This window comes from Chenopodium album, chromosome 24, assembly GCF_948465745.1.
Source record: "Chenopodium album chromosome 24, dcCheAlbu1.1, whole genome shotgun sequence".
Lineage (NCBI taxonomy): Eukaryota > Viridiplantae > Streptophyta > Magnoliopsida > Caryophyllales > Amaranthaceae > Chenopodium > Chenopodium album.
Window position 1 is genome coordinate 24,515,436 of NC_137857.1, and position 13,536 is coordinate 24,528,971.

Consider the following 13,536-nt stretch of genomic DNA (forward strand, 5'->3'; position numbering starts at 1 on the left):
AGGGCATTCCTACGGAGGAGTGTCAACCCCAAGTGGCAAGAAGGATTTTAGACAGGGTGGGTAGAATTGTACGTTTTGATCAAGCTTCCCAGGAAGATAGACCACATAGCATTCTGAGGGCGAAAGTTTCAGTTACAATCTCGAAACCGTTAGTACCTGGTTTCTTCTATGAAGCTACACCGAACAAAGCTTACTGGGTTCATTTAAGATATGAGAATGCTTTCATTGTATGCCATGGATGTGGGAAAGTCGGTCATAGACAACCACACTGTAGACTCTCTCCGCACTTGGCTCAAAGAGAAGTCACTAGCAGAATCAGATCATTGTGTGGTACTCAGTTTGACTTACTATTGGCTAGATCACCCACTCCTCTGTATTCGAAAAGAATCATGGGCTTGAAAGACATAGAAAGGTTTAGAACTACCAGAGTAAACCTTCGAATTTACCCTCACCCAAGTCCAAATTCACAGTCATCTGAGCACACTTCCCCCTATCATCAATCTAACAATAGTTTCCAGAGCGAGGGGGGAAGCAATGATAATCAGGAAACTGGGACTAGTGGAGATAACGAAACTCAGGACTCAGGAAACAGTGGAGATAATGAATCTCAGAATTCTTCAAATCAGGATGGTAATTCTTCTTCTGATGGTGATCACCCACCGCAGGATCCAGGCCCAAGCAATCAAAATCGTAAGAGATCATTGCAGGAGTCCAGTCAGGGGAGGTTATCAGAATCAAGTCATTCGAAACAGAGGAGATTGGATCATAATCAACCCCAGCCTGCTGTAGTTACGCAATCCTCTTCTAATCCCCTGTTCTTGAGGAGAGGATTTTCTCAAATTCCACAAGTGATTATACCATCATTGCAATCCAAAGTGAGTGTGTTAGAATCATGGAAGCAGTGCTTACAACAAGCAGTCCCATCCCAAACACAACCCTCAGGCTATGCTAGAACATGGTGTAAAAGATCAGGGCCAAGTACCACCTCAAATTCAAGGGAACTCTATAAGAGAAGAATGATAACAGCAATTCACCACCCATTTTCTGTTAAAGAGACCAATGCGCGCCAAATTATTAGGGAAAGACGAGGTTTATTTCCGATTCAGCCATTAACCATTCCAATTTCAGGGATTGAAGGTGAGAATTACGCTGAGAGATGGGATTCAACGGATTCAAGTTACGGATACTGCTCAAAACGGAGTCAGACTCACTGTACAGTTGAGTCAAGCAATTCAGAAGAGTTCTTCCAGCTAAGTCCTCCTGCTAAATCTCATTTATTTGTTTCGCTCAACTCCCTCCCCCATCTCAGTAATTCCAGTTTGAATAGAGCGACTCACTCTTCTGAAGGGTTAATGACTTTGCCACGTGTCCTTCCCCGAGACACAAAATCAATTAATGGTTTTTACCCGGAGAAGTTTTCATCTAATGGTGTAGTATCTTTCATTCATTGCTCGTATCCTTCGTAGTATAGCTTTTACTCTTCCTTGAACAACCCAACCACCCTCATTTATGATCATTCCAGTTTAAACTCTTCATATTCTCTGTGTCAATATGCTTATCCCCCGTTTATTTTGTTCAAGAGACCCACCACACAATCAAACTCACTGTCACTTTCCTCTTTTAATCACTACCCAACCACCCTTTTCTGGTCAACTATGTCTACTACAAAAGTAGAAATAGAAGAGGATTTCATTGTTTCTTTACTCCCTACTGACAGGACAAACACAAAAAACCCTTTGTTAGATCCTTTTCGACCTAGATCTGTTCTAGTTGACCCTTTAATTAGGGAAGTTGAATTTTCTTTTCCTTTAGTCATGATCAACAAGGACGAAATCGATACCTACCGTAACTCTCAAGCTACTCACTCTTACGTTTCTCTCAATTCACTCATTGCAAGTGCTGTCTCCCATGCAACTCCTGCTACAGCTAACTCACACAACCTACCTGCTCACGGTTGGCCAAAGCTTAAAGGTCCTATGGTAGGTTCATCAGCTTCTAGCTCTTCAAAATTCTCAATTGAGGCTGGAGAAACATCTGTTACTTCACCTAATTCACCAAATTCAGTGGAGTCTTTCAACACAGCCCCTTCCTCTATCTCTTCAGCTTCCATGGAGGGTGCTTTAAAGATATGGAGCTTGGAGTTAGCCAAGAGTGAGGAATCTTCGGATTTTGAGCAGCAATACTACTCGCATGAAGAAAGGAAAATGTATTATAAGAAGAGAAAAGGAAGGAGATTTTCTGAGAGTGGTTCTCGAAGGAAAAGATGGAGTTCTGGAGTACTGAGAGATGTTCAAAGAAAAACTAGTGGAGGAAGCTGTTCTCAGAAAAGGAATGGAGAGGGTCTGTCTGTTTGTAAGCAAGGAGCAGGGTATGATAAGAAGGAGGAGCTACGTGAAGTGGTTAAGAAAGTCAAGTTTGGAATTGACAATGATGATGATCTTTGGGAAAATATGAGGGTGGATGATTCTGGAGAAGATTTGCCAAGGAGGATTCAAGTGCTGAAGATTTCAGTCAGGGAGGACACCATCGAATCGGAAGATGAAGTTACAAGCAAGTGCTCTGCACCATCCCCACTGAAAGGCGTGGCTGGCCTACAGCCTTGGGGGGGAAAATGAGTGCTTTGTGTTGGAACTGTAGGGGAGCTAATGATCTAAGTTCCCCAATTTTCCCCCTAATTAGATATTTAGCGGACAGGTTTAATGTTGACTTTATTTTTCTAAGTGAAACTAAGTGTAGCGTAGATTCTCTGACCCCAATTTTTAGCAGGATGGGTTTTAAGGGGTGTACTGGGTTTAATGCATTAGCTAACAAAGGTGGTCTGTATCTTTGTTGGTCGGATAGGCTCACCGTAGATGTGGTGGAAGTATTTCCTTTTGTCATCCTCTGTAAAATAATTCTAGTTAATGATGTTGACTACTATTTTGCGTGTGTGTATGGTAGCCCGTATCCATCCTGCAGGGCTGAGATATGGACTATTCTTGAACAACTCATGAAAACTTACAAAGGGAGTTATGTCTTGGTGGGGGATTTTAACCAACTTGAATCCAATTCTCAGAAACTGGGAGGAAGAGATTATGTTCAAGGGTCATCTAACTTCATTAATTGGAAAATCTCTAATAATCTGATTCATATCCGTAGCATAGGCTCACCATTCACTTGGTGTAACAATCGAACAGAGAATACAATTTATGAACTATTGGATAGAGCCTATGCTAACGATGGATGGATGAATTCTTTTCCAGATGCTCGAGTTTGGAATCTCCCTATCATGATCTCTGATCATGCTCCCATTGTCCTAGAAATTTCACCTTCTCGAGGGAAAAGGAGAGGCACTTACAAGATGGAAGCTTGGTGCCTTAAAATGAATGAAGTGAAAGATCTTATTTCTTCCAGTTGGTTGAAACATTTCCAAGGATCTCCCCTATACTCTTCTCATAAGAAAGTGAATTGGTGTCTGAAAATGGTAAAGGAATGGTGTCTCAAAAGGAAGGATAATAAAGATTATCCAAACTGGCAACAGTTCATTGGTTACCTAGAGAAAGATCAGACTATGCTAAACCAGGAAGAGGTGCAGGATGTTGAGATTGGTAGAAGGAAAGAGTTAGAATAAGGAATCATAGCAAGGTGGTATTACTGGAAGCAACGTGCAAAATCAAGGTGGGATGCTTTTGGAGACCAATCCACAAGGTTTTTCTTTAAGAGTGTTAAGGAAAGGGCGTCAAAGTCTCATATTAGCATGATCCAAAATGGGAAAGGGGAGTGGATCACAGACAGAGTTCAGATAAAGGCCCAATTTTTTGATTATTTTAGTGGACTATTTAATCCAGCCCAATACCAGGATGAGACTCCAATTTGTGAACAAGGAGATAGTGATAGCTGGATCAGTAGTATGCCAAAGCTATCTCAGGCCCACAAAGACTTTTTATCAAGCCCATTTACGGATATTGAGATAAAGAATGCAGCATTCTCTCCTCACCCCCTAAAGTCTCCAGGTCCTGATGGTACTCCACCCCTTTTCTTCCAGGAAAATTGGGATTGCATAGAAAAGGATGTGATCAGAGGAGTCAATCATTTCTTCAGGTCGGATTTCATGCTCTCAGAAACAAACAGAACCTTCATCACCCTGATCCCCAAAGTGAAGCAACCAAAAAAAGTGGAGGATTTCAGACCAATCAGCCTTTGTAATTCACTATACAAGATCATCTCAAAGTGCCTTGTCAATAGATTAAAATCTATCCTACCTGATCTTGTTGGTGATTATCAGAATGCTTTCATTCCAGGGAGATTGATGGCTGATAACTGCTTTATTGCTCATGAGATTCTCAACAAGGTTAAGTCACTGAAGAAAGGAGGGAGATTCGAAGGGATCCTGAAAATTGACTTAAGCAAAGCTTATGATAGAGTGAGTTGGCAGTTTGTGCAATCTATTTTAACTTACATGGAATTCCCCCCAAAATGGATTGGATGGATCATGCAATGTATTTCTACAGTTACATATGCTGTCTTGGTTAATAGGGAGCCATCCTCTTTTTTTGCTCCAAAGGCAGGGCTAAGACAGGGAGACCCTTTGTCCCCATACCTGTTCATCCTGGTGATGGAAACTCTATCTAAAAGGCTTTCTCGATTGCAAGAGCAAAAACTCCTTCAAGGTATCAAGGTTTTAAGACAGGCCCCAACTATTAACCACCTCTTTTTTGCAGATGATGCATTGCTTTGCTTTAAGGCAACTCCTAAATCATGCAGACTTATAAAAACTATATTAGACGAGTTTTGCCTAGTGTCAGGGGAAATGATCAATTCCAATAAATCAAGCATCCTTTTCAGTCCAAATACTCCTTCTAGATTTGTCAGACTGCTGAGACAACCACTCAAGGTAAAGAGCACTTCTAATCTAGGCAAGTACCTTGGCTGCCCGATGGATGTAGATGGAAGATCAAGTATGAAATTCACTAGTATTGTAGATAAAATTCAGAATAAGATATCCTCATGGAAGTTCACTAATCTATCTCAAAGTGGAAAGCTGATTCTAATTAACAGTGTCCTCATCTCCCTGGCATATCATATTCTTTCTATCTTCTGGTGCCCAAGTAAGACTATCAAGCAGATTGATAGCATCCTGTATAATTTCTTCTGGAGTAAGAAAACAGGACAACAAGCTTTGCATTGGAGAAGAAAGGAGATCTTGCAGTTGCACAAGAAGGAGGGTGGCCTGGGTTTAAAAAATGTCAGAAATATTAATCCCAGCCTCCTAATGAAGCAGAGTTGGAGACTCTATGCAAATCCTTCACTCTTAGCAAGCAAAATTTTTAGAGCCAAATATGGAGCTGACCCAATTTCAGTAGGTGTCTCCGGAAGGAATATCACGAAAGGCTCATGGGCTGCAAAGAGTATGTTAAGGGCGGTGAAATTATTCAAAGAAGGACTAGGAAGAAGAATTGGAGATGGAAGAAATACTTTAGTATTTAAAGACATTTGGATTAAAGCAGGGAGGACACATGAAAATTCTTCTACAGGCCTGAGTCAACAACTAAAGGTCGCAGACCTAATTAACCTAGAGAAAAGATGGAATGCAAATCTCATTTGGAAGCATTTTGAAGCACCTATAGCCAGAGAGATTTTAGCTGTGCACCTTCCTCTAGAGGAGTCTACTGATGAATTCTTTTGGACAAGGGATAATTCGGGTGTCTTTTCGTTCAAATCAGGTTATTGGTTCCTGTCACAACAAGCAAGTCATCTCCCTCAACTGCCAAATGAGAATAGGATGTGGAAGATTTTCTGGAATCTGAAGTTGCTGCCAAGGTGGAAGATGTTTCTGTGGAAAATTTTACAGAACATCCTGCCAACAAAAGATAACTTAATCAGGAGAGGAATTAGAGTAGATGACTATTGTCCATTGTGCAACCACAGCAAAGAGGACTTGAATCACTTGCTCAGAGAGTGTGAAGTTTCCCAAAGAATCTGGAAGTGCTCATCTTTAGGAATTGCCTCAACTAACCCCGTGCATATTTCTTGCAGGTCTTGGATGATTAATTGGATATGCTATTTATCGCGTCTTGCAGATGACAATTACGATCCCCTTGTTGGGTTTGTGGCTACTCTATGGAGTATCTGGACTCATAGAAATCAGATTTTGTTTGAAGGCGTGAGTGTCAATCTATCAAATCTGATGGAGTTGACACAGATGCACGCTTCTAGACAGTGGCAAGCAAGATTAATATCCCAGTTGCAAAATCAACCTGTTCCTCAAGTCCATCAACGCCCCACATTGCCAAAAATCTGGTTCTGCGGGAAAGCAATCAGGGGGCCTCACCTGTCGTTATGTGTTGATGCAGCTTGGAAAACCAGGAAAAGTGCCTTGGGGAGTGATTGGGAAGCAGCTGTGGCATTTGTAGCAGATTCAATTGGACACCAGCATATCTTCCATGCAGAGAGGGTGTTTGCAACCTCAGCACTACAAGCAGAAGCTCTTGCAATTCTTACTGCAATTCAGCTGGCTCCTGCGCACTTCCCAAATCTTATTATCAAATCTGACTCGCTACAACTGCTACAAGGACTCATTACACCAGTACAGGCACTGGAAGAGATCAAATCTATTATTCAGAGCATTAGGCACAAGGCTAGGGAGCGTGCGTTTGTTGTATGCATTAAGTCAAGTAGGAGAGCGATCCATAAAGCCCATCTCTTGGCCACTCAATGCAGGAGATTTGGGCATTGTTAGTGTTCTTCTTATAACCGTTGTGTAAAAAAAAAAAAAAAAAAAATGATTGATTATTATGTTTCACCCTAGAATATTGTTTATTGGTGAACCTATGCCATAGGTCTTTTATTCATTGATTTCCTCCTACTTTTATTTCTCCCTACTTTTATTCTTCGTAGTAGTTTCCCTTTCACAACAATAATTGGTTAATTTAATTTTGATTATAATAATTGATTAGAAATAAAAAAAACATTGTTTCCCTGTGGATTCGACCCTACTTTGCTATCTATTTTAGTTAGTGGTTTTAGGAATTACTTTTGATTAGGTGATACGACTTTAGCCTGTCAAAATTTGGCGTCGTTGCCGGGGAAATGGTTTTATTTTTATTTCTAATTATTTTTGTAGTCTAGATTATTTTCTTTCATTTCAGAGAACACAAGTTCATTGAAACAGTTTCTCATATTGGTTTGTTTAGTACAGATCAAGAATCAGGCATGACTTCACCGCCACCACCTCCACCTCGCAAGCTCAACGATTATTCGCAGCCGTTCCTGACGGATTTTCCACATCTTACCCCTACTCCAGATCTCGAGGGTGTACAATTCGAGATCAAACCCCAGATTATCACGATGATCGAAAGCAAGCAATTTAGCGGAGCTAAGGGTTGAAGACCCAAATCTTCATATTGCAGATTTCTGTCAATATTGCAACACCATTAGGCAAGCTGGGGTCACTCATGACCAAATCACGGAGATTCTTTTTCCTTTTTCTTTGTGTGGTAAAGCTAAATTATGGTATAATGGATTGAATAGAACTGCACTTGGTATTACTAACTGGGATACTCTTGTTTTGAATTACTATAATAAATATTACCTTGCAGAGAGGACAGCTTTGTTAAGAAGTTCAAACCTAAATTTTCCCAAGAAGCGGATGAGTCTTAATATGAAGCTTGGGAAAGATTGAAGGATTTGCAAAGAGAATGTCCCCATCATAAACTAGAATAGTGGCAAATAATCCAAGCTTTCTACAATGGGCTTGGATATAATTCAAGAATGATCTTGGACTCTGCAGCTAACGGAAGATTTATGAATTTGGATGTGAATATGTCGAGCAATGTTGTTGAAGAGATGGCTATTCATAATTCCCAATATGGGAATCTCAGAAGATTTGCTGTAGACACCAAAAAATGTCTCTCCAAAACCAAACCCGCTGGCTTCTTAAAAAAAATATTCAACAATGGCGGATGATTATTCAAGAATTCATGACTGATCGAAATTAAACTAAAAATCATTTCAATTCTAAAAAATTTATCCCGAAAGATATAATCCGTAATTTTTCAATCAAATACTTTATACACACTTTGAAATAAAAAAAAATATAATGTGATTATTAAATGTTAATCTTATTGATTCCATATGTAATTTGGTAATTTTTGGATAACTAATTAATGTTGGAGGTTGAAGATGGAGTGCCCTATTAAAATAGATCAAATTGATAAAAAAAAAAAGCCATTAAAGATGGATGAAGCTATCAAAATGGGGATGAAGGTATACAAATGAATTTTGTCAATTGTTTATTTTGTACTATTTAATTTTCTTCAATCTTATACCTTTGAATGATTATTTATAAACTATAATGTTAACATTGAAATAAAATAATTTACCCTCTAAAAGTAATGAACCAAACAACCCTTTGTTGACAGGGCGCTGGCTAGTCGCTGACTAGTCGCTGACTTGTCATGACTTAAATGATGTGTAACTTTGATTTTTTAAATTTTTTTAAAAAAAACATTACTAAAAGGCTAAGATTAAGCAATAAAAAACATCAAAGGTTCATATTTAATTTCTTATTGTAGTCGACTATAGACATCTGTAGTCGTTCATAGTCGACGACTACGCTAGAATCATCCTAAAATGGAAATGGTTTTAGAACAATCAAAATAACATCTTTTTTATATTTTTCGAGACTTTGTCAAAAAATAATTTTATCATTATCATTAGTATTTGTGTACTTTAATTGTGGCACTTTTGCCATTGCAGAGTAATCGATTCGTTTAATTTGAACTTTTCATCATTTATATCATAACTTTGGTCATAGATGTTTTCTGTTTTCATAACTTATTAATTAGAAATTAGATCATGAAATATTTTGTTAAATACATATTGAAAAGGTTTTTGTGTGAGTTCGTTTCACGTGAGTCCGGTTTATATTGCATACTCCCATCCCCTACCCACTGTCACTGCCCAACCATTGCCGGCGGTCGGCGAACTTCTCCCTCCTATTCCCCCTGTGCCAGCGACCCTCCCCCACCCATACCCCGGCGTCAGCGACCCTGCCTATGTTAAAGCACAGAGAAGTTGAGCGGATGTCAAGAGATCGAACATGGTGAGCACCTCGTCGGAGAGTTTCCTACTCGTATTATCTATTTGAAAGAGTATGTAGTTTTTGTAGACATTGTAGTATACTAGTAATACAAGCATATCTATGAGACCATGAATCAGCACTGCACGTTACAACATGATTTTTATTTTTCGAAAGAAGATAAAAATATCATTAATTGAATGTCACACGGCATCTACAATAAGCAATATAGAAAAGTAAAATACAATCTAAATTAATCAAGTAAAAATCCTCTTTAAAGAAACTATAATGATGAGAAACTAGATCTGACGATGATGCACAGTCCCCAATTGTTCGCTGAATTATGCAGCCTTCTGTGAGGGAGTCCATCTTCTTGACATAGTTTCGGGAAAATTCATTACTTGACCATGTCGATCGCATCCTCAATTTCAATGCCAATTGCAAAATTGTACGAATAACAACCCATGAATCTAATCTTTCATACACTACTACATTTTTGATATATTGCGACGGTTAAAAAATAGCTAATGCAACGATCCTTATATTACCGTGGCATTAGATGAGCCTAATGCCACGGATTATACTCTATATATAAAAAATGGTGTGGCTAATGCCACAGCTTGATGAAGCCGTTACAATATAGGTGCTAATACAACGACTTGAAAAGGCTATTGCAACGGGTGAGATATTATATTGGGTAAATTGATAATGGGCCTAAGTTTTAAATTCCCTCAGCTCCTTTATCGTTTTCCAAGTATTTTTAGGTTTGAGTTGCGTCAATTAGATCAGATCCCGTCGCCGCATTTTTTACTTTCACGGTTCATTTTTTTTTGTTGAGAAAATCATTTTCTCTCTTTGAATCCATGGGAAAGTAGCCATATTTTTATCTCTGAAAATCATTTTCTCTCTCTGAATCCATGGCCGATCCTTTTCTCTTCTTGAACTTGATTTTCAATTTCTGGGTTTTTTGTATAAAATTTTTATTGCCCAGAAATTCTCCAAAAACCCGTAAAATACCAGAATGTTTAGACTTTAGAGAGAGAAGGGGCGGCGGAGAAGGCGGAGGCAGAGGAAGCGGATCTGAGTAATAAAGATTATTGGTATATTCCTCCATCAGCCCAGATCGATTTTTGATCTGTCCAGATTGTTAGCAATTTGATGTTGGCTGGGTTTCCTACTTCTTATTAAGAAGACCCTAGTCAGGCGCTTCGTAATTGGGATCTTAGTGACCCTTTTACTTTGTTATCTTCTGTTAAGAAGGTAGTCATCATTTCTCATTTCTCTTTGAATTTTGTTGTATTTGACTATTTATTTTGCATTTTAATTATGGGTGATTTATGTGCTCTGGGGTTCAGTTGATTGTTGATTTTTATATAATGTGGTTGTTTGGATTGATAATGGCGATGCACAATTTATCTCTCAATATATATATAGAGCATATTAATATTTTTTATTATGGGGTTTTTGTGTTCTGATTTGACAATGTGCAAAAGTGATCAGAGATTTATTAAAATTGTGTTAACTTTCTTTGATTTTTAGCAAATTTGGTCACCTTCATTGACCTTGGCCAATAAACATCAAATCACTAATATGAATTATGTACTCCATTATTGTTATTGCTCCATGGGTCTCTTGTTTTGGTTTTGTTTCGGCTGGCTATATTAGTGATTGGTCATTGTAATCATTTAGTGCTTGGTCCTTGTTATCATGAGCTATATGATTGAATTGATAGTTTGAACTATGCGAAAGCATATCGAAATTTCCCTCAATTGGGTTTCTTTAATTTATCCATCTTATTATCTTTAACATTCCAATAATATCAATATTTGGCTACTTCTGTATATATCAATTTGATTTTGACTCTTTAATACAATATGGAGTACAATTTGAGGTCTTTCATTAACGTATATTTTTTTTTATTTACGAAGGCAATTATATGATTATTACATTATAGAAAATTTCGTTTGTATAATTTTGATTAAAAAGTAATGATTGATTGGTAAAAAAGTTTTTACGACCTTCAATTTCCTAGTTTTTTTCTTCCTATGTATGCCGTTAAGTTGTTGCTGCCCTGTTGTTTCATTATTGTTCATGGCCTTATTTGGTGTCGATTGTAGGTATAAGTATGCGTCATATCTGTTTATATATTGAGTAATTGAAGATTGAAGATGGACTTATTCCTTGTCATTAGTTTTGAGTGCAATATCTTGTAAATACTACATGCATGTTTAATTGTACACTTTAATTCTTTCCTTTTTGTTTAAATTTGACATTCTCTTATATTCTTTTCTCATACTCTATGGTAGTGAAGGATTCTTGTACATGGATAAACTTTTGGACTACTAAGAGTTTATTTTCATTAACCTTGATACAACTGCTTACTTTTATGTTATGAGCTTTTGAACAATGTCCCTATGTATTGCACGCCTCTCATGCAGAGTGCCACAGACTGCAGAGTAGTTCTTAGAGAATAGTGAAAATGCATAAAGTTACTTATTTTTACATTTGCACATGTAATTGTAGGGTGTGAGGCACATGAAAGGTTTTTGATCTGGACTTTATTGTTTGTTGTAGCCACTATATCCTCCGGGTATTTTTTACGTTACTTTTTCTGATTGAATTATATATGAGAAAAGAGGAATGTTGGATGTTTATCTTCTTTTTTGTTCTGAATTCTTTAAATTGGATTGTGTTTTTATAAGGTTTTTTGGGTTTTATTTGATATATGCAGGTTGTAGAGAATTGACTACACTGATTTTTGACTATTTTTTTATCGGTTTAGCTTGCAATTAGTATTCATGAGCTAATTAGTTTTCGACGATAAGAATGAACTGACCTATATTTAGGATGATGTAGGTGTAAACAATTGCATGAGCACATCAACGATTGCTATGATAGGAGTTGGACTCCATTGAGGAAACTTTGAACACCGAGTTGCAAAGATCTCAAGCAGGATCAAGTACTAGTAAAAGAGGTGGATACCTAAGCTAAAGAAGGTGCTTCCCGAATTGGTGTACTTGAGAATTTGGAGAAGCTAGAGAAAGAAATAAATGATAATGTAGTCCATAACATTGCTGAACAAATGGTTTCGGGGACAAAATGATTTAGTTTTAACTTTATAATTGTTTTCTTTCTTAGTTATCTAGTGATAATGTAAATTTGTAATTTTTCTTATAGATAACAATGTACAAACTTTTTATTTATATTAATAAATTCTGATTTGTTTTTGGAAAATTCTTATTATTATATGTGTAATAATAATAATAATAATAATAATAATAATAATAATAATAATAATAATAATAAAAATTAGGGTATAGGGAACCGTGACATTAGGTGTAGGAAACCGTGGCATTAGGTATAAGAAACCGTGGCATTAGGTATTATAGCTAATGCCACGGCAAATAATGTTGCCGTTGCATCAGGTGTTTATCTAACGCAACGGATCATTGATGCCGTGGCATTAGGTGTCATATGTTGTTGCATTAGACCTATTGCAACGCCAGCAGATGCCACGGTACATGGCCGTCGCATTAGGCCTAATGCCACGGATTTTGATATCTAATGCAACGGATTTGAGGGTTGCAACAGGTCAAAAATGTAGTAGTGATATTTGACCCTAAAAATAAATTCCAATCTTCCACAAGGGAAGATTAGAAAGACAAACACCAAACTCTCACAAAAGGAGAGAACAAACCCAAAAATTGGGAAGAAAACTCTCATAAAGAAAGAGCAAGGAGGATTATTAATAACTAGAAAACAAAGGAAATAAAGAAAGAATTGGGGCTTACCATCATCAAAGAGATGATGATGGTAGTCCCTTGCGGCTGCCGGAGATTTTAGGGATTTTTAGAGAGGGAGAGAGGAAGAGGCGACAGAAAAAGTATACAAATTTATTTTAGAACAACATGATATGACAACTTAGCAGTAACATGAATTTTGAGTTTTTCCCATATACTATGTATATAAATTAATGTCTGACCACTATAAAATTTCTGACAATTAAGACCTTATATCTAATATTTATAATCTAATACATGATAAGTATAATTTAATATTCGAATATTGTTATCCAATTTATGATACTTATAAGTTGATATATGATTTTATTATAATCATAAATCTGATAAGTTTATTATAATTTCTGACTATTATTATCTAAATTCTGATACTTATAATCTAATATCTGATATTTATAATCTAATATCTGATTATTATTATCTAATTTCTGATAATTTTTTTCCTTAAATTTTTTTTTATAATTATATGACTAAATTCACGTGAGTCCGTTCTATACAATACTTAATTAATAAAGCTTCATACTCCCTTCGTGTTTTTTTTTTAAGTGTTATAGTTTGACAGGCACATAATTTTAGGCAGTTTAGCTGACTTAAATAAAATAAGAGGTAAGTAGGATAGTTGGAGTATTAAAAATGCAAAAGAAATATAGTACTCCCTCCGTCCCTAAATTACATTCC

General features: G+C 37.0%; 1 protein-coding gene, 1 long non-coding RNA gene and 1 pseudogene across 2 annotated transcripts; 2 read left to right on the forward strand and 1 right to left on the reverse strand.

Annotated features, from left to right (window-relative positions):
* The first annotated feature begins 3,736 nt into the window (after positions 1 to 3,736).
* LOC145610683 (uncharacterized) lies at positions 3,737 to 6,718 on the forward strand. The gene has a single exon (XM_081665983.1). It carries the CDS (start codon positions 3,737 to 3,739, stop codon positions 6,716 to 6,718), a length of 2,982 nt encoding a protein of 993 aa, XP_081522109.1.
* An 878-nt stretch (positions 6,719 to 7,596) lies between these two features.
* On the reverse strand, positions 7,597 to 7,694 carry LOC145612850 (small nucleolar RNA R71; annotated as a pseudogene).
* A 2,170-nt stretch (positions 7,695 to 9,864) lies between these two features.
* On the forward strand, positions 9,865 to 12,292 carry LOC145612152 (uncharacterized). The gene is made up of 2 exons (XR_014106545.1): positions 9,865 to 10,318; positions 11,905 to 12,292. It is a non-coding gene; the product is annotated as an uncharacterized LOC145612152 (long non-coding RNA).
* Positions 12,293 to 13,536: the final 1,244 nt, after the last annotated feature.